Source organism: Mustela nigripes, chromosome 14, assembly GCF_022355385.1.
Source record: "Mustela nigripes isolate SB6536 chromosome 14, MUSNIG.SB6536, whole genome shotgun sequence".
Classification (NCBI taxonomy): domain Eukaryota; kingdom Metazoa; phylum Chordata; class Mammalia; order Carnivora; family Mustelidae; genus Mustela; species Mustela nigripes.
Genome location: NC_081570.1, coordinates 9,328,936 through 9,349,972, shown reverse-complemented (window position 1 = coordinate 9,349,972; position 21,037 = coordinate 9,328,936). Strand labels below are relative to the sequence as shown.

Genomic DNA, 21,037 nt, shown 5'->3' with positions numbered 1-21,037 from the left:
AGAGAGAAGCAGGTCTCTAGCCCATGAGGAGCTCTCGAATGCCATGAGGTGTATCCAGTTGCAAATCTCAGACCCTCTTAACTCTTACATAATTTTCAATCTACTTAATTCACTTTGTGTCGCCAAACCAAAACATATGGATTTCAGAAAGCCATACCAGAAAATGCTGCAACTATTCCTTCATTTTTTTCCAGAAGGGCCACAACAAACCGAAGGATGGACAGAATTACCACAGAGCTAATTTTGCCAGTGCCCCCCAATTAAAATGGCACAGACCCAAGGTTCAGTGTGCCGGGCATATTCCCACAAGGCTCCCGCTGGATGCTCACGGCAATCCTGCGAGGTAAATCTTATCCCCATTTTACAGACAGGTAAACTGAAGAGCAAAACATGTGGAGTAACCTGTCTAAAATCATAATGCTATTAACTGGTGGAGCTGGGATATGAACCCGGCCTCCTAATTCCAAGGCCATGTTCTGGCATGCCACAATAAAGTCCACACATCGTACATCTCCCAGGACTTAGAGGTACAGCTGGGTCAGCAGTTTTTCCCTTCTCCCCCCCGCCCCCCACACACAGCTCAGGCTCACTTTAAACAGGTTATCTATGTGCCAAGTAGTCATCAAGTTGTAATCAGAGAAGCAATAATGGAGCTCAGGCAGTGTACTTGTACATACTTTAGCACGAAACTGGAAGCTGGAGGGAGCACAATAATCATTCACCGAGAAAACAAAGCTTACCAACTCCGTGCCCTTTCTGCCAACTGCCTGTGAGACTGAGGGGATCCTGCCTCTCTAAAACTGAAGAGGGCCAGGAAGAGCGTGAATGCAGCATCACTTCTTGATTTAACATTTTCTACACTCTCGTGCAACCATAAATTGAATTTATCTTGGCACACAGGCAGCAATTTACATTTTACATTCTGAATTCTTGAATTTGTAATTTTGATGGAATCCGAACTATAAATATCAAGCTTACCACCCAAATTTGATCTTATTATCAACAACACAATCACACACAACAAAGAAGATAACTTCCTATGACGATAGATTTTCAGCCGCTAATCAGACTACTTAAGCGAATTTGGGATTTTAAGCCCCCTGTTCAAAAATCCAACCAAGACTGAGACTATATCTAATTATTCCTTTTGATTATTTGTCTGGAATGCCAGTGAGAAGGAAACTGTAACTTCAACGCCACTGTCAATCCTACAGAAACAACAATCCGTAATGTGGAAGTGCAGGAGGAAAGCATTCCACGTGTGCAAGGCCAGCACCGCGCTGCCGGCTGCCTGAACCCAGGAGAGGAATGTGAGGCTTCGGTCTTGGGTCTGTGCTGACGCCGACATCAATCTGTTCACAGAAGGTACCCAAGGCAGGCGGTGGAGGTGGAAGCACTCCCTCCTCCCAAGGACCCTCACACACTCTGCCTAACGCCAACAGTCACTTGGTAACAGAGAGTAACAAGGTCTAAAAATCTCTTATGTTAACAAAAAATACGGAACCAGAAAGGCATATTCTACCCCTCCAACTGGCAAGAGAATGAAAACTGAACCTAAGAAGCCAAACAATAGAAAAAACTAAAATTTAAATAAAGGCACAGGAATTTGCAGGGTTGCCCATTCTAAACTGTATCGCAACTTCAAATACGGCACACGACTGGTTTTGGGGTTCTAAACAGGGGTGAACAAACCAGTTTGTCTTCATTTTTGTGGCATGTGCGGTCTCAGGAAACCTACAAAAGACTGCCCCAATAGGACGGATTAGAAATACAAGGGGAAAGACTGTTGATCACCCACAGCTTTAACTGGAGGGTGGTTAGCCTAAGTGGGAACTTACTGGTTTTCTTTTTAACCAAAGCAAAGATAATTCTCTGCAACTACACATAACTGGTAACATACAGTTAATTTATTAAGGATGAAATCAGATTTGGGTCATTCAGATACTGATTAAATTAATAAGAACATATAAACGGAAAAGTTTTCCAAGTATCAAATTAACAAGAATTTTGAATGTCATAATCTTGTTTTAGAAACTGGTATTTTTATATATCACACACATACAGTATCATTATTTTATCATTAGGGTAAGTCACTAGCTTCTGAAAATATTCAAAGACTGTATTTTAAAATGTATTGTGTATATTAAAATATGCATACTAAAATGTATTGATACATAATACTTAAAATAACTATACATGTATGAGCTTAGTGTGAAAATTCCCATCAAAAAAATATTTCTAAATTTCAGGGTCATAACCACAAAAATGGGAAGAGGACATTGGTACAGCAGAGGGCTCAGAATGCTGAGAACTTTGTCTCTTACCCATAATCCTGCTGAACTTTTTCTTCTTAATATATGTTGTCAAGTTTTAACCTTTTAAAACAAAGCTACCGCCTAATTTCTAGCGGAAAGGACAGAACCGAAAGGAAATTGCTTGTGGAAAAAATGAAAAGCAAAGATTACGAGGCAGAGGTTCTGCCCAGTCTTCCGTGTGTGTTTGAGCATGGGGGTGAGGCATTAACGACCTTAGTTAATGACCAAATCTTCAAGGAACAACTGAGTAAAAAACTCTTATTAAAAGTTTCAGGTAGAAAAGACCATCTTACGTTTTGTTACAAATTCAGGAAATTTCAAAAAAAGTTTCAGAACTTTTTAAGTATTCCAAAGACTCTAGAGCGGGTAAATACAATTAAGAAATCAACCTCTGCCCCTCAGGAGGAAAATTCACTAGAGCACAAAGGCAGGTTAGGGCAGCTCCTTCCTCCTGGTTTCTTTTCACGCTTTTCCTCCGGAATGAGTCAAGCCACTAGAACAGGAACAGCTTTAAGAGCAAACAAAACCTCTTAAGAAAGTGCTGCTTCCAACAGTTCAAATGAGTTCCCCTTAAAGGAACAAACAACAGATAAAAAGCCACCCCCCAAATAAACACTTTGACCCCCACCACCACCAAAAAAACCCAACAGACAAAATCCCCACTTTTCATCAGTGTCACATCTTCAGAGTGAAAGAAAGTAACAAGCATGATTTAACTCTACAACAAATCAGCACTGCACATACCCCCAAGCTCCCACACGGAACTCTTGGGAGTGTATGTAAATTAAAACATGTTTGTGATCTCCCTAACATTCAGCTTAAGAAAACTTTCAAAATCACACTGTATTCACTGCAATAGCCAGTCATTCCCAACACAAGAACTGTGGTGCGGAGAAGGAAGCAGAACATCAGCATCTTCTTGAAATCTGGAGCTCCCTGGTCCTGGAAGTGTCCCCCACCCCCGCCACCCCCAACCGGCCCGCACTGCAGAGGGACTCAGACCAAGGCAACGTCTTACTCTGTTCCTGCAGGTGCGCCAACTGATTTCAAAAAGAATATAAAACTTAGGAAAAATGAAACATTCAGAAGAAGCCCAAGCCAACAAATGACACTGTAAAAACACTTAACAGATGACAGCTAACAAGGGACAAAATGTAATCTATTAGTGTTTTTAAGAACTGTTTATTTGAGGTGCTCAAAGGAATACAATAAATCTATTCAATCCATAAACCCCCAAGGCAAGAATAACTGAAGGCATTAGTTCTCAGCATAAGTGAGCTTTCTAATACCAAAGGCTTCGCTTAATCACACTGCCTTATTATTTAGGATTAAAGTGGGCAATTCTACAGTGAGTAGCAAACATTCATCTCGGCTAATTAGTAAAGCCTTATAAAACACTGCTACTTATTCAGTATGACTGTCCTACTCAGAAACATTTTGAATAAAAACTAGATTTAGGCAAGGCGGAGCCAAGGTGAACCTGGGCCACCCACATAACCCCCACAGCCCCAGTGCCCTCAACTACACAGGAGGAGAAGCAGCCTGGCGACCCAGCAGCACCACCAGCAGGGCCTTCAGCAATGCTGTCTCCGGAACCAAGCACAGTGCCGGGCACACGTGCAACTCGCTGACCGCTGACCACTGCTGTCACCCTCACCGTCAACAAAAAGCTGTGATTCATCACGAAAGAACAGGATGTGCAGAGAAGTGTCAGATCACCACAGACGAACCTATCAAAACCCATTATAAGCAATGAATCGAACCAGGACACTGGTTTAATGGGAGTGCAGATAAAGAAAACCGGCTACTTTCAGGGTTCATCCTTTTCACTTGGAGAAACAACAGCAAGCTTTTCAAGAACTCTTGCTTCTCCGTGCCTGAATTCAGAGTCCCTGAACTCGTCAACCAGATTATTAACATTAATCAAATCCAAACTTTGGAACTGTCCTTGGCAGCAGGTACAGCAGAAACAGGTCACGCGAGGGCCGCCACAGCCAGGCGGGTCTACCTGCAAGGGCAACGGGCCGCATTTCCCTCAGCCGCAGGCTGTGTGCAGAACCCGTAGGCTGTGTGCAGAACCCGCCGCACCACGCCCTTGGGGGCCTCACGCTATCCCTCGCTTCTTCACAGGCAACTTCTAATACAAGACAACACTCCTTTCTGTAGTTCTGCTAAGTCCGTGCATGTAGAAGCCCCTCTATAAACCAGAACAGGAAACTGCCTACGGAAAGGAAGCACTCACTGAGTTTCAAAAGCAATTAATCCGTAATTCTGAAAAAGAACCTAGTACTCCAATTTAGGGAAGGCACAGAAAATTGAGTTTTGTTTTTGTTTTTTATTTTCAAATTATAACCAAATTTTTAAAAAATCAAATAAACTAGTTTGAACTCACCACATTAAGGGTCCCGTTTCCTTTTTCCTTTTAGAAAATTTCATCATGATCAAACCTATTTTCTGCATTAGGCCAAGTCCTACCTTCCAATTTACATATGGACAGGAGAAACAGTGTTAACAGCCTACTTGGGACATGTACTGGGATTTTTTCCAAGTTCATCCACTGAACTACAGTTGAAAAATGTGCAAAATGCTTTGAAAATTTGTAGTTAATCCACACAATTTCCCTATGAACCAGTTATATATACACAGCAAAGATGAAAGGCACAACACTGGGGCACCTAGGTGTCTGGGCTGCTTAGGCAACTGCCTTCAGCTCAGGTCATGATCCTGGAGTCCCAGGATCGAGTCCCACCCACTTCAGGCTCCCGGCTCAGTGAGGAGTCTGCTTCTCCCTCTGACCTTTCCCCTCTCATGCTCTCTCTCATTCTCTCAAATAAATGAATAAAATCTTAAAAAGAAAAAAAAGGCACAACTACTCACCAATTTCTTACCTAAATTTGGAGCGAGTCAGTAGCAGAAGTATAAAATTAGAAATTTAAAAAAACAAAACAAAACAACTCCACGCTGCTTCCTACTATTGAAAAAATATCGAAGCTGTCTCAAGCTTTTAAAAAAAGGCCCGCATTAACAGCAGCATGGATCCACGTAGCAGGCACCCACCAGAGATGGGGCCCTACACTCAGCAGAGGCACCGCTCAGCTAGAAGTGAGAGCTACAGTGGGAATCAGCCAGGACACTGCTCTCTTGGGTCAACGTGACAGGTTAACGCTGGGACCACATTTCCACGGGAACATCACCACCTCCCACCGCCAGCACCTGTGAAAGGGCTACCAAGGAGTGCCCTGCAAGGAAGTGTCTGCCTACCAGACACCCGGAAGGTTCAGGGCCCATCTGCCGTCACCCTCAGGCAACATGGCCAGGCTTCACCATTCAGCCAGGCCTCTGCCATTCAGCTTTGGCCAGGGAGCCTTAAAAGAGCCGTCGGCTGCTAAGGGAGGGCTGCTAGGGGGGACCAGGACAGCAAACACCACCAAGGCACCCCTGTTCTCAGCTTTTATCACGGGCACCCTCAAATGGTCACTTTAAATGGAACCAGTGTTGTCCCGTCTGCTGCCATTGCCCATCCCGTGGGTAAGGAGATGGAAAACAGTATATCCTGTAGAAGCAGAGGCACAGAAAACCAGGATTCAAGTTCTGACTCTGACACCCAGCGGCAGTGAGTCTGGACAGGTCAGCCAAGGTGGCTAAGGGCCCATCTCCTCCTCTGGAGGCGGCAGAGACTACACAGGAATATTCGGCCAAAGCAGAGAGCCCAGCACTGCTCAGGGCTCCTGACCCGCATGCCTCTGACCCCAAGTACTTCCTGCACCGCCATCGGAGTTTCCTGCTACACCTGCTTCCTACCTGCTGTCCAGCAGTGGCCTGCGACCTCCCATGTCCTTCCAAGTTCTTCCTTCCCCAACTACGAAAGGTCCTTCCTTCTTCCCCTCCTCAGCATCCTTTGCAGGAGTCCTCTCCAATGTGCTCTGCTGTCCCTACAATGCAGCATCACGTCCTCTCCCAAAGAGATCCTGGCTACCACCCCCCCCACCCTGGACCCCAAACACACATAACCACACCACCTAGGGAGCCTGACCTGCACTGAGCTGCATTAAGAAGGCGACAGGCTCCTCCCTGAATGTTTCACTCATCTCGCTCATCTTCTCTACCAATCCAGCCACCGAAAGCAGTGCCTGAGAGAAAAGGGGTCCATACGTCCACTTGGAGAACAGAGTTTCAAGATGCAAAAACACTGGGGCGCCTGGTGGCTCAGTGGGTTGAAGCCTCTGCCTTTGGCTCGGGTCATGATCCCAGGGTCCTGGGTTCGAGCCCCGCGTCGGGCTCTCTGCTCAGCAAGGAGCCTGCTTCCTCCTCTCTCTCTCTGCCTCTCTGCCTACTTGTGATCTCTGTCAAATAAATAAATAAAATCTTAAAAAAAAAAAGATGCAAAAACACTTGTGTGGGTTTCTAGGTGACCCCTCCATGCCCCCACCCCAACTGAGGCAATAAATCCCCCCAAGCTGCTGACCGAACATCCCAATCAGTCCATCTTCCTGGAGCTGAACTGGACGGGGCCCACCCCTGTGTCCTTTATGTCACAGCCTCTGAAAGGCCATCCCTGGCTACACATCCCTGGCCGTGTCTCACCCCGGCCCCCCAAGCTCACACACCTAACGTTCCAACAGTCCCACCATTGCTCGGCTGGCTGGCCATCCCCCGCTCTCCAGAACGACACCTTACGTGAAAGCAGGGACCTTGGTCGTCCCAGTTCTCTGCGGTAACTTCAGCATCTACCACACTGTCCGACACAGACACAGCAAATGCCTGTCACGTGAGGCAGAGGGGAGACCCTCTGGACATTCGCCACTTGGCTCTGACAGTCCCATAAGGCCCCTGCGCACGACCTCCCTGCTACTCTCCACCTTCAGCGCGCCCAGCCGACCTCCCTTCTCTGGGCATCAGGGGTCCTTGTCGCCCACACAGGCGGGTCAGTGCTTACTTCCTTCCCTCAAACTGCCTCAGACCAAATCATTTTGCACAAGGATCTCTTACCTCCTTCACCTGACCCAAGTGTGTATACGCTCTGTCACCTTTGGAGGAGAAAACATCTCAAACACGTGCAACTACTGAAAACGTAGGTGTTCTTCACGGCACCACGATTTTTTACTTGAATGACTCTGATTAGAGAGACACATGAAACATTTCCTCTTTAAGCTGACTGTAATTTAACGTCTGTGATGACTACAAGTCACCTAGACAGAAACTAGAATGTAGGTGGCATTCTCAGGGGCTACTTACAGTTTTTTTCATTCTTTCTTTTTTTTTTTTAAGATTTTATTTATTTATTTGTCAGAGAGAGAGAGCGAGAGCGAGCACTGGCAGACAGAGAGGCAGGCAGAGACAGAGAGAGAAGCAGGCTTTCTGCCGAGCAAGGAGCCCAATGCGGGACTCGATCCCAGGACTCTGGAATCATGACCTGAGCCGAAGGCAGGCGCTCAACCAACTGAGCCACCCAGGCGTCCCTACTTACAGTTTCTAATAAAGGATTATTTAAACCTCTCAAGGAAGCTGAAGGAGCAACATACTCTTCACAATTCACTGCCAGTTTTGTCATAAACCGCCTTCCTTTCTGGCCAGCTATCAGTTCTAAAAACTGTCTGCTGCTATAAATAATTCCGCTCTCTAGTTTGCTGTGAACGGAAAAGTCAATAGGTTAGAAGTAGGCCAAAAATCAGGGTGAACTGGCAAAGGGCGAGACTCTGCCACAGAAGAGCCGAGTGGCGAGGCCCACTGACTGCCTGGGCCTACAGAAATCCTCCGTAAATACCGACTGATTAAATGAGTCACAAACTCAAGAGTTCTTCTGCAAGAGACAAGCTGCCAGCCTCACTCCTTCGGAAGCCCTTACTGTCCCCGGGTCACCGTGGACCCGCACACTGCGCTAACTACTCTCTTTTATTATCTCGTTTGCTCTTGACAGCAACCCCATGAGGCCAGGCAGTACAGAGACCCTCCCATGTTAAAACACCGGTTTTTAAAGTGATGGAAACTGTCCACCAGAAAGGTGATGTGACTTCCCCAGTCACACACCTGGTAGAAACCCAGGAATCCCGTGTTCTACATTCCTTCCGCTAAGTCCAGGTATACGAGCCACTACTGTTTTTTGACAATGAAAGAACATCAGGTAAGGCTCTTCTGTGGCCAGGAGACAGCAGGGAAACATCAAATTTGCTATTATAGTTTGTGTTTTGAAAGAACTTTTGCCAATAATCATTATTTACTGCTAACAAGCAAGTTCGATCTCTTTATTTTCTCACAGTAACAAACAAGACACAAATCAAGAAGATGATAAATTCTTCTATGGCTTTTCTATGTTACTTCTCCGATCACAATCTTACTGTGGTGCAAATCAAATTAACCAAAGAATCAGACACTAAGAACCCTCCCTTCTTCTCTACCTGCCGTCCCCTCCAAGAAATTTTTATGCTCCATCTCCTGACGGGCTGCTCAGACATGTAAGAAGTTGGGATGAATCACAAAGCCGAGAATTCAAAATTCTCATCTGAAACACCTCAAGTATGCACATCTTTGGCCCATGGCAAAACTGCATGCTCCCTGGTCAGAGACAATATGAACTATGTTCTCCGAGGACTGCATTCTCTTCCTTCGTTACAAGGTTAGTGTGGGGTTTTGTTTGCAAATCAGCCAACAAACTCCACAGGCCTATTCCATGCCAACCATCAAGGTACGGACCAGGACTTCCTGATTTAATGTCAGTCTCCCCAACTAGACTCCAGGGGACACGACAAGAGTCACTGCTTTTTTTCTGCTCACCACCACACTGTTCAACCCTGCAGAGTGCCTAGCACGCGGCAGGGACTTAAACAGGAACGGAATGAATGAAAGAGTAAGAGAGACAGACAGAGAGAGAAGAGGCCACTTTGTAAAGGAAGTGGGCCTTCTGACTGCCCAGAACATGCCTCATGATCTCATGACGGGATGAATTCTGAAAGGCGCCACATGCAAGGCACAGCTGTAGGCAGAGCAGCTGTCCTGCAAAGGAGCCGTGGCCCAGAACTCTGAAGAATTCGGCCCTTTGTTTCTCTCTGCCTGCCTCATAACCAACATGAAGTTGGGTCCACCGTCGGTCTACCTGTCAGCTGCGAGTCTTCAACATCTGGCTTTCAGAATTCCTAAGCTAACATGCTACTGAATGAAATGTGTGTTGATTTCCTTTCTGATATCACCACCCGAAAAAATATTCAAGTGTCTGAGGTCACACATAAGACATAAACAGAACCAAGTTATAATAAAAGTTCTCCGTTTCAGGTCTTTGCAAGCTATAAATTAGTGTTCACCGAGTATTTAATTTGAAAGCAAAGAAGGTTTGACTCATTATTTAAACTCGCTCAACTTCAGGACTCTTTACCAGTAAGTTGTTCAAAACAGACTATTAAGTTCCCAGAGTGAGCTTCATCCAAATGGTTTCATTAAAACCTAAGACTCAGTGGATTATATGCTTCCCAGAGTAAATACAAAAATAATAACAGGATAACATGAACTACTTAATTCAACGTAAATACCCAGCAATCCAGGCAGGTTTATAAAAATGTAAATGTGTAGATTCATGTATCACTAATAACACAAAGTTTATTTTCAGTTTTTTTTTCCTCTACATCCAATCAAATGAGCAGGAAAAAAAATCTAGAGATTAAAAAAAAAAAAAAAAAAAAGCAAAGTGATGAAATGTTCTAAACGTACACACCAAAATATGCTGAACAGAGAAAAACCTGAGAGAAGCTGCTAGGAAGCTATGAATATATTTAAACATATCATTAATTATACTTAGTAGCAGAGTAAAGATCTCCCCCACCCCCAACCACAACTCCCACCCCTATAAACAAATCACAACTTACCTGGAGAGGCTGGTGGCATTACTTACAAATGAACACTAAATAAAGGAACAAACTGAAATATGTAAACGCTTTGCCAACAATTATGTTCTAAGCCTAAAAACAACAAAAACCTTAATAATTATAGCAGCAGAAGAAACACTTGGGAACTTTCTAGACCCAGATCATCTGATGCAGGAGCAAAGCATTTAATGGCCTAAAACAACAGTGAAGTAACATTTGATAAACAGAACACATGTATTTAGGAAAAGACCCCACTAACTTTCTCTTGAATGAGTTAGTTGTATTCGCATTACACTGTGAAATACAAAGAATATGTAATGGAAAAAAACCACAATTGACTTCTTGCCTAAAACATTCTTTTTGCATTCTTCCAAAATTAACTTTACCTTACGATTTTATTTACAGTGATTTCCACAACTCACGTGGCAATGTTTTGAGTAAAGGACGGACCCCTAAGTTGTGATGACTACAAAAATTTACCTAAGACCTAAGGCAGGCAACAACAACAAAAAAAAAACCCAAATGAACAAAAAAGGATTTACAGGACTAAGAAACTACCATACCCTGCCTTGGCATATATTCAAACTGGGCTCGATGAAAGATTCACGAATTCACATTAAAATTACTTATTTTAAAAAAAAAAAAATCCCAACGTGTCCGAATGCCAGCTGGAAATAGGATACATCCAACCAAACTATTTTCCTACCCAGAAATTATCCCCTCCCCTTTTTAAGTGTGACTACGCTTTATCTTTTGTTCGAAACCACCGTAAAACAAAATAAAGCTGCAGGAGTGGAGTCAAGAGTGACCCAACAGCACTCTTCAACTTCCATTTTGTTCCTGGCCTAATTTCGAGAAGGTCCGGCGCGCTCAGACCTTCGCCCACCCCGAGTGTTGCAATCGCGCTCAGCACGGCCCGGCCCGGCGCGCAGCGGAGCCGGAGGAGTGGCGGGGCCTGTCCCGGCCCGGCCCCGCGCCCAGAGGAGGGGCAGGGCCCGGCGCGGCCCGGGGCGGCGGCCCGGGGCAGCGCGGCGGCGTCCGGCCCTGCCCGCGCGCTCCCGGCCGGCCCCGAGGCCGCCGAATCTGCGGACCTGGAACTGTCACCGCCGCAACCCTGTCCGGACGCGCTCGCGGGCGAACAGCACAAAAAGCCGAGAACACACCGGGCGCGCAGGGCTCCGGAGAGACCGGCCGCCGCTCCCACCCGGAGCGCGCTGTTCCGAGGTTCCGAGCCAAGTGACAAGTCGCCCTCGGCCGGGCCTCCCGGCGCTCGGTCCGCTCACTTTCGCGCGCCCGGCTCCGCGGCCCCAAGTTAGCCAAGAGCCCCAGCGCGGCGTCCGGCCGTGATTCAGCAGCCGCCCGGGGGGAGGGGGGCCCGGGGACCGGGATCGCGGGCCGGGACCGGGCCGGGCCGGGGAAGGTCACCGAGAGCCGCGGGCGCCGCCGGGGCCCCGGTCCGGCCCGGCGGAGGCGGCGGCGGGGGAGCCGGGGCGGCGCGGGCGCCTACCTTTCCTGCTTTTCGGGGAGCTCCGCTTGCTCCGGGCGCTGGCTCGCTCTTCCTCAATCGCAGCTGCTATCTCGGGGTTGTCTTCCCCATTGTACCAGACCAGGAGCTCCTCGCCCGGCGCGATTGGCTGCGGGGACAGAAGAGACAGGCGCCGGGCCAATCAGAGCGGCGGTTGTTGGCGGGGCGGGGCGGGGCGGGGCGGGGGCGGCGCTGCCAGCTGGGGCGGCGAGCCAGGCCAGCCCGGCAGGAAGGGCTCCTTAACCCTTGGCGGCCGCGGGGCTGGGCGGCCCCGGCAGGGACCCTCTGCTGGAGGGAGGACCTCACTTCCCGGCCCGCCTCCTCTCCCCGGGACCGCGCGGGCGGACCTGCGGCTCCGCTGTCCACTCCGCAGGGCCCCACCTCACCGAACCTCACTGTTCCAAGCCTCACGACTGCCCACGCAGCAGGAAAAATAAGACGCGCAACCATTTTGCCCCCGAAATCTAGGCTCAGGAGAAACGTAAAGCACAAGGTAAGAGAAGGCGGCGGCTTGGAAGGAGAAGTGTTGGAAGCTAACTACCCGCGTCCGTTTCGGATGCCAGGAGCGAGTGCAGCATGCAGGACCTGGGAGTCACGGCACATCTGTACACGCACCGCTACTGACACCACGGGAACGCCGGGAGAAGAGGCAGGTCCCGCCCTCAGCGCTCGGGCACCGCCGCCGGCCTGCTGGGGCCCAAGGAGAACCCACTGCCCTGCCCTCTGTACCGGACAACTTTTAAATGCAGAAGGAAGTGCCTATAAATACCACACAGGGACCATGCTCCTAAAACATTAACTCTGAAAGAGCCAGGAGTGGTGAGGACACGGACCGCCACCACGCTGATTGCACCCAGAAGATCCTAAAGAAGAACATAACCGAGTGGGACGATCACATTCCTAAACAATTTAAGGACATGGCTCATTGGCTTCTCTCACAATGACTCATCTGTTCAAAACGTCCCAAGGGTAACAACACAAGTAAAATTGCACATAAAACCCAGCGAATAAGAGTCCATTCTGATATAAATGTAATGAATGAACAAGTAAATAAATAAAAAGGAAAAAACTCTTCCTTAAAGTAGATCCCAACTAACCAAAGAAAAACAAATTATGGAATTAGAAAACCACCCCTTGGTAATCATAGCAGTAATAACTGATTCCTCAACAGATGCTACAACTAGTAGGAATAAGTTTTGTGTGTAACAGTATTAGCATGGTCTCAAAACATCTCCCCATAAAACATGAATTACAAAGGTAAAAACAGTATCCTTAGAATGAGATAAATCGACACCCTGTGCCTCCTGATAAAAGGCACAGGAAAGATTATCATCACTTCTGGAGTTCTCCACCCCAAATGCATGACCGCAACTTAACCATGATGAAACATATGAACAACCCCAAACTGCTGGGCATTCCACAAAGTAATTGACCAGTTCTCTCAAAACTGAAAGGCCATACAAGAGAAAGACTGACGGACTGTCCACACTAAAGAGACTGATAAGACATTACAACTGAATGCAACTGAATTTTCTCTTCCTCTAAGGACACGGCTGGACAACTGACAAAGTGTGAGTAAGGTGTATAGATGAGCTAATGAAATACGGCGCCGGTGTTAGCGCCCTGATTTTGATCACTGCACGAGGATTATGGAAGAGGAAGCCCTCGGTTTTGGATGCAGGTGAATTCCACCTAAGATGCCAGTTTAGAAACAGTGTAATTCCTCATTTTAAGGTACCTTCTCGTGTAAATAAAGCCCTTGAAAGTAGACTTTATTTTGTTTCATTCTCTATAGAACTCAGTTAATGTAGTCCGAATTTTAAGATAGTCTAAATTCTTTAAAATAAAAGAACAAGCTATTGTTTCCTTTGCTCCCCCGCGCCCCACAGATGACTAAAATGTGCCATTTTCTTATCTTTAAACCAATGTACTCTTATTTCCCTTCTTGAATCAGTTACACCTAAACCAAAAAACTAAATCTAATATATAACTTTTAATAAATTGAAGTAGCTATTGCAGATAACTTTTGGCAATCTGATGAGCTAATTATTTAAATAAGCTATTTCTAGTTCCAAATGTATACTCTGCTTCTCTTTCTGTTATAAGTCACATATTTATGGAATGGTGGTATCCTGTAACATTTGAAATGATTGGCATTCACAGAAATAAGTGATGTCTTCAATAAAACCAAAGTAAAAAAGAAACACAGGAAGGAAAGAGAAAATATGTATTCCCAATATGTCATTAACCCAAACAGCATTTTGCGTTAACACAAAGACACCCACTGGACGTTCTGAACATACCTCTGAGACTCAGAGCTTAGTTTCCTCGTTCATTCCACTGCAATCTTCTGCAGAGTACTGACTGTACTAGCAACTGCCTGAAGATAAGTATCAGCACCAACTCTTTACTTAGGAGGGTACTCCTTTGTTGTTGCAAAACACAATATAAAACAACAGGATCTGTTCTTAAATTTAATGTAACATTTCTTTTTTTTCTTAAGAGTTTATTTATTTGACACAGAGTGAGAACAAGTCAGGGGAGGGGCGAAAGGAGAGGGAGAAGCAGACTCCCCACTGGGCCGGGAGCCCGATGCACGGACCCTGGGATCACAAGCCAAGCCAAAGCAGATGCCTCACCAACTGAGCCACACAGGTGCCTCATAATATAACATCTTGAAATAGCTAAGGAACAGCTAGGTTAGGAGCTGGTCAACAGCTAGGTTAAGAGCAACCTGATTTATTAGCTACTGAACACCTTCAAAACTGCTAGCAGCTGAGATGATCACTGTATCATAGAGCTAATCACTTCCCCACTTCATAGTAAAACAGTGACACAACTAAGAGACCTTTATGAAGAGGAAAATAATATATATATATATTTTTTTAATCAGTGCTTGTTTGCTTCGATACTACATTGTTTTTTCTTCACTGCTTAGCCCATTTGAGATTTTGTAAGTCAAATTTCAGAAAAGAAAAATTATGTCCTTCAACACAGGAAATATAAACACACATCTTAAAAAATAAAGTTTAAGACCAAACAACCTCTTTTTTATGTATTATATTGTGATGTTCAACAAAACAACAAGATGACTTCAAGATCTTTCAACTTTTCCTGTGAGTTCTGACAGGCTTACAGAACCAAGCGTACTTTCCTATCTAAATATCAGCAAATATAAACTTGAAATTTTACCAGACCAATTAGGAAGAGGCAAGGGTTCCAATAAATATTCCTGACACTAGGTCAAAATAAGAGAACTACTCTAGAATTACAAGAATACACAAAGCAGGTCAACGCTCAGCCACCTACAGTCTATTCGCCAGCATGAACTCTTCCAAGTCACGGGTCAGACCCTCAGCTCTCAAAGAGGTGAACTCAAGACTGAAATTCATCTTTCTCCCTGTGGGCCACGAGGCCCCACCTGATCTGACTCCTAGCCACCTCACCAGCCTCATCTACCATTCCTCTCCAGTGTCTCCAGACACACTAGCCTTTTTTTCATTCCTTAAAAAAATAAAAAATTAAAAAAATTAACTTATTACTGCTTTAAGACTTTTGCTTCCACCGGGACCCTCTTCCTAGACTGCCCTTCCTGCAGGGACCTTTCTGTGACACTCGTTCCCATGCTAGCAGGGTAGGAAGGACAGGGTTTATATGTCTTGTCTTCCCAGGGAACAGATATAAAATTATATAATTTTGTAAAATTATAATTTTACTCATTGTATATTATCCATAAATTGAAGTTCCATGAGACCACAGATCTTGTCTGTTCTGCTCACTACAACAGAAGTACTTAGTTCACAGCAGACTCTCAATAAATATTTATCAAACTAATGAAGAGATGAATGAACGGAGGGCAGGCTAACATCAAACTTTTGGGAATTTAAAATAGTTTTGAACAAGGCCAGTGTGGAGATTTCCTAATTATCTGGGTGATAGTTGAGAAGGCTATACAGAGCCCAAAGGAACATCACGTGTAATTTATTTACAAAACCTAACCCACAGAAAGCTTAATCTAGAAGATTATATTGAGATAATCACTGGCAAGGAATCTGAAAGGCCTTGTGCGTACGTGAGCAAACATCAAAGGTCAGGACTGGGGGACATCTGCAAAGACAGAACTATGTTATTTCAAACAAAGACAGGTAAAAAGAATAGCAATGGTACAACTGGTTAACAGGAGTACTCAGGTTAGGCTAGGAACTGTTCACAGAACCTTACAACTAGTGGCTTGTTGAACCTTCACAACAACCGTATTAATTGTACTATTCCCTCCATTGTTTACAGATGAGAAAATTAAGAGAGGTTAAATAACTTCTCCCAGTCACACATCCAGAAGCCAGAATTCGCTCACAAGGCAATCTGCTCCAGAGTCCCCACTCTGAACCCCAGGACTGTACCACCTCACCAAAAATAACAGCTAGCATTTAGCCTTATTACGAACTAGCGCTCTACCTCTACTAACCTATGCAACTATCGCAATCACCCTATGAGGTCAAAACTGTAATTATCTATATGTTACAAATAAGGGAACGAAGGCACAGAAAGGTGACTTGCCTATGGTTACACGGCCAGTACAGTCCCAGTGACTTGCCTTGGGTCAAAAAGCAAGCCCAGATTTAATCTGGCAGTCTGGCTTCAGAGCTCACTCTCCCAAACCCTATTCTCTCCCCATTCTCAGTGTTTCTCAGAGCTGCTACCAGAGATGAACATGTTTTAACTGGAAGTCTGATGAAGGAAATGCAAAGCGTCTGAGGATCGCCCTGGGCTTGCTCTCCCTTGGTCCCCTCTCCCACTTAGCCCCTCACTGCTAGTTCACCTCCACCAGGCTTCCGCCTCACCAATTTAAACAGAGGTACCTCTCCCTTTAAATCAGTTTGAGAAACAATGAAGGAATTCTTGAATCACGTTCTGAAACCAACTTCAAACTGCAGGGAAACAATGAATGAATTCTTGAATCAGGTTCTGAATCCAACTTCAAACTGCAGTATAACAGCACTGCACAGTCATACCTACTAGGAGATCGTGCGATTACAATCCAGAAGAAAGAAAATGAGAAGGAAGAGAGTAGATGTTTTACATGAGAAGATACCACAAAAGAAAAATATTTCCCAGAGGATCTAGAAGCAAGAAGCTGGGTGTATATGAAATAAAAGGCAGTCCAACTGGCTAATGATGACAGGAAAAACACAGCAAAGGAAAATCAAACTGCTCTGTTAACTAAATCTCCAGAAGTGCCAGTGCTACCATATTAGTAAAATTCACCATGCTGCAAGGCTGACCACTGTCTTCAAGTCTGCTCATCATGTGTCTCCATGGACTGTCCCCCAGTCTAGGACATTCTTAAATGGAAGTGAATAAACAGAAACTTGGAACGCAGCAATTTTAGTAAACGTATCTATTCTTTAGAGAACATTCCCATGCAGGATCAGTGCAGAGTCACCTTCTCAGAGGACACGAGGACAGGGACAGAGCCAGGGACTTGCTTGTGGCAGGAATGCAAGACCACTCAACGCTGCCTCATGCTAACTGCCCTGCACGCACCCAGTGACCTCCAACCCCACCACAAACTCTAGAAGATGACTTTCCTCTTCTTTTCATCTCACCGATTAATGTCCCCAAACCAAAACTGAGCAAGAAGAAACCCGTTCTGTTGAACTTCCATTCTGAATAAAATCTAGGGAAATGAAAAGCTAATCCACAGTTACTGACACTGAAGACCAAGAATGTGTTTTCGGTTAACACAGAAGCCCCGCAGCCAGCGATGAGTCTCCTACGCTTGGATAAATCTGCCAGTCAAACAGTGGCTGGTGCATTTGTATCTTAGGAGGAGGGAAGTGGCTGCCACACGCTTAACTCATCAGTATCTATGAAGATACAGCATGTAATTACTTAACCCAATCTTCATGCTTTCGTACACACAAAGCAGTGGCAACTGTATATTTAAAAACAAAGACCCTGCCATGTGTTGATGAACCACTTTCAGACATAAATCCTTTTAAGGCTGGCAGAGTCATTACTGTCTGTCACAAAAATGCAAGCAGAGTAACTCACAGCAAACCAGCTCCAACACTCTTACCTTCAAAGTTTTGTAATAAATGGCCCTGTTGATCTCCAGCGGAAATAAATTCTGCTCTTCTCCGGAGCAAGCCCAATTCACATACCGCAGCCAGTTCCCCTTCTCTGGGTCCGTGGCGTCAATGCACATCCATCCCAGATTTGGGTAATAGACCTTGGGGGAAGAAGGGAGGAAACACCGCTGTTCAAACAGGAGGGTCTCTTAAATGTTTCCATTTTCAACTTTCAAAACAATTCTTCAAGATACACAATATTGGGGCGCCAGGGTGTGGGTTAAGCCACTGCCTTCGGCTCAGGTCATGATCTCAGGGTCCTGGGATCGAGCCCCGCATCGGGCTCTCTGCTCGGCAAGGAGCCTTCTTCCCTCTCTCTCTCTCTGCCTGCCTCTCCATCTACTTGTGATTTCGCTCTGTCAAATAAATAAATAAAATCTTAAAAAAAAAATATACACAATATTCTACATTTCACAGAAACAAAACAAGCAATGGAGAAAAGAAAACGAAAAAATGAAAACGGAGATCCAAAACTGGTAATCCTCATGACCCCCCCCCCATTTCTTCTTTTCTCTCCTGCCCACATGACACACACTTCTTTACCGTAGCTTTCCCTCTGGAACAAAGCGCTCACTCTTCACTCTCAGCCCTTTCTTTTTTTTTTTTTTTTTTAAGATTTTATTTATCTGACAGACAGAGATCACAAGTAGACAGAGAGGCAGGCAGAGAGAGAGGAGGAAGCAGGTTCCCAGCTGAGCAGAGAGCCCGATGCAGGGCTCGATCCCAGGACCCTGAGATCATGACCTGAGCTGAAGGCAGAGGCTTTAACCCTCGGAGCCACCCAGGCGCCCCCACTCTCAGCCCTTTCGAGCATGCCTGCGTAGCCCAGCCTGTGTCTATCGGGAGGCGGCACCCCCCTCACTGGGTACAAACCATTCTGCTTTCCTGGTGGGAGTCAGATGTCAGGAGTTTAGTGTTATCATCTCATTTAACCCTATGAAGCAGGTTCATTTTTTTTTTTTTTAACATGGGGAAAATGAGGGTTATGAGTTCAACTGGTCTTTCCTGAAGTGACCCACATACTTAAACCAAATCTGTCGGACCTGGACCATACTTAACAGCACCTCCCTTGACCATCCCGGTTAAAACCATAAATCCTTCTCTTCCCATCAACCCCCAGCCATATCCCCGGTTTATTTTTCTTCATAGCATTTACACTTTTTTACAGTATGAGATCATCTCCTTCCTTCCTTCTTTTATTTAGTGACTGCATCTTCACACCAGAGCATTAACTCTGTGAAGAAAAGACACGTCAGTCTTTTCGCTCACTGGAGCACTCTGGAGATGTGACCGGAGCCTGGCATTGCGTAGGGCTCTCAATGAGTTAAGTACGGAAAGGATAAAAGGATGCTGTTAATACGAATGTGTCACTGCCCTCAGGCAAGGACCACCAGCTAGGTGACAGATGCCATGCCAAGAAGAGTATTTTCACTATCCTTTATTTGTTGCCCGAGTTTATTCAGAAATCAGCTCTCTACTGAACATCTACCTGCACCACACTAAAGAAAAGTTATCCATGTCACATTAGATCCATTTTCGAATTGCTCACACACACACACACATACACACATACATATGCACACACACACGTGCGTGCACACACACTCCCCTCCCTTCAGAGAAAGGGAAGTCCCCAAATGGCATGTTACAAAGAGAGAGAAACAGCATCCCAATGCAAGATTTTTTTTTTTAGAATGCAAGGGGGCTTTACTTTAAAATCTTTAAAAGACATCGTCATGTTTGCCAATGACAGGAGAAGAGAAAGGAAGTAACTGTACTTTGCAGTCTGTCTCTGTTACTTTTTATTAGCTTGGGGACCAAAAGTATTGTTTCGATTTATCACAGTGGATGGCACAGTCCTACTCACTCCCCACAGACATACTGACACAGATGCAGAAATCAACAGGTCGAACAGAGATGGTACTGGAAAACCCCACATAGTCAAAGAAGGCAGCTGGGGAGAGATACCAAGTCTGCCCACAGACCTGAGGATGACAATACCAACTGTGCCCAAATTTCCTGGCCCCCTGGTCAACACAGACCTCTGCTGGTCCATTTGTGTGAATTCCTTATTTATGTATGGTTCATTTTGTTTCAAAATGGATGAAAACATTAGTTAAGTCATACTTAAACTAAAACATTTATTTCACAGAAAAAGAGGAACACCTCAATTTTTTAAATGTACAGAAATAATTCAAAAAGGAACACACATGGCCAAAACCTCATGAAAAAAAATTATACTTACCTTTAATTAGTTAAAATTAATTTAATTTAATTAGTTTAATTAGTTTAATTAAACTAGTTCATTAAACTAAACTAGAAATATAATAGTCAAAAATAACTTCAAATGAAATAATTTTTACCTATCAAACTGGTAAAAAAAGATTTTAAGAGGGAAAAAAAAATTAGAAAGCAAACATCCCCCCACACAATGCTGATCAGAGAATAAACTGGTTATCATTTTTTGGATGGAATTTAGTAGTCCATAACAAAAAAAAAGTTTTAAAATGTACACACACTTTAGCTAGCATATACACTTATAGGAATTTATTCTCATGACATAACTGGCAATTATACTAAGATATATGTACAAGAACAACAGTGTATGGGACACCTAGGTGGCTCGGTCGGTTAAGCCACTGCCTTTAGCTCAGGTCATGATCCCAGGGTTCTGGGACTGAGTCCGACATGGGGTTCTCTGTTTGGCGGGGAGCCTGCTTCTCCCTCTGCCTCTGCCTGCCATTCCCTCTGCTTGTGTGCTCTCACTCTCTCTCTGACAAATAAATAAATAAAACCTTTAAAAACAAAAACAAAAAATAATAATAAAAACAAAAAACTTAAAAAAAAAAAAAAAAAAGAACAACAGTGTCTTTTAATACAGACTGTTTCCAATTAATTGCCAAGTGGAAAATACAATGGATTAGCTCCGGATGATAATGCATGCACATAGCAGAATACTAAACAGACATTAAAAAGTACTTTTGTGTAAACAATTAGTTGGTTTGTGTGGAATCTTTTATTTTGTTACATATTTCTATAGCCCGTAAGAATTTTTCCAATGAATACACATTATATAATTGGAAGAAAACAAAGCCAACGAAAAGCTGGAGGAATATTTTTATTGGTATAAAAGATAGTCATAAAACTACTGACAAATGAATAAAGCCACTTAAAGAAAGTATGGTTTAAGATGATACCATTTTTTTTCTTTTT

General features: G+C 44.7%; 1 protein-coding gene across 5 annotated transcripts in view; it reads right to left on the bottom strand.

Annotated features, from left to right (window-relative positions):
• PRDM2 (PR/SET domain 2) overlaps positions 1–21,037 on the bottom strand; it is a 125,917-nt gene that overhangs the window by 62,670 nt on the left and 42,210 nt on the right. For all 5 annotated transcript variants that reach the window (XM_059375967.1, XM_059375968.1, XM_059375971.1 and 2 more), the window contains 2 exons: positions 17,773–17,925; positions 11,676–11,802 (listed from right to left, as the gene is read on the bottom strand). In XM_059375967.1, coding sequence (XP_059231950.1) covers positions 11,676–11,802; positions 17,773–17,925 — 280 coding nt within the window. The remainder of the gene's footprint in view (positions 1–11,675; positions 11,803–17,772; positions 17,926–21,037) is intronic.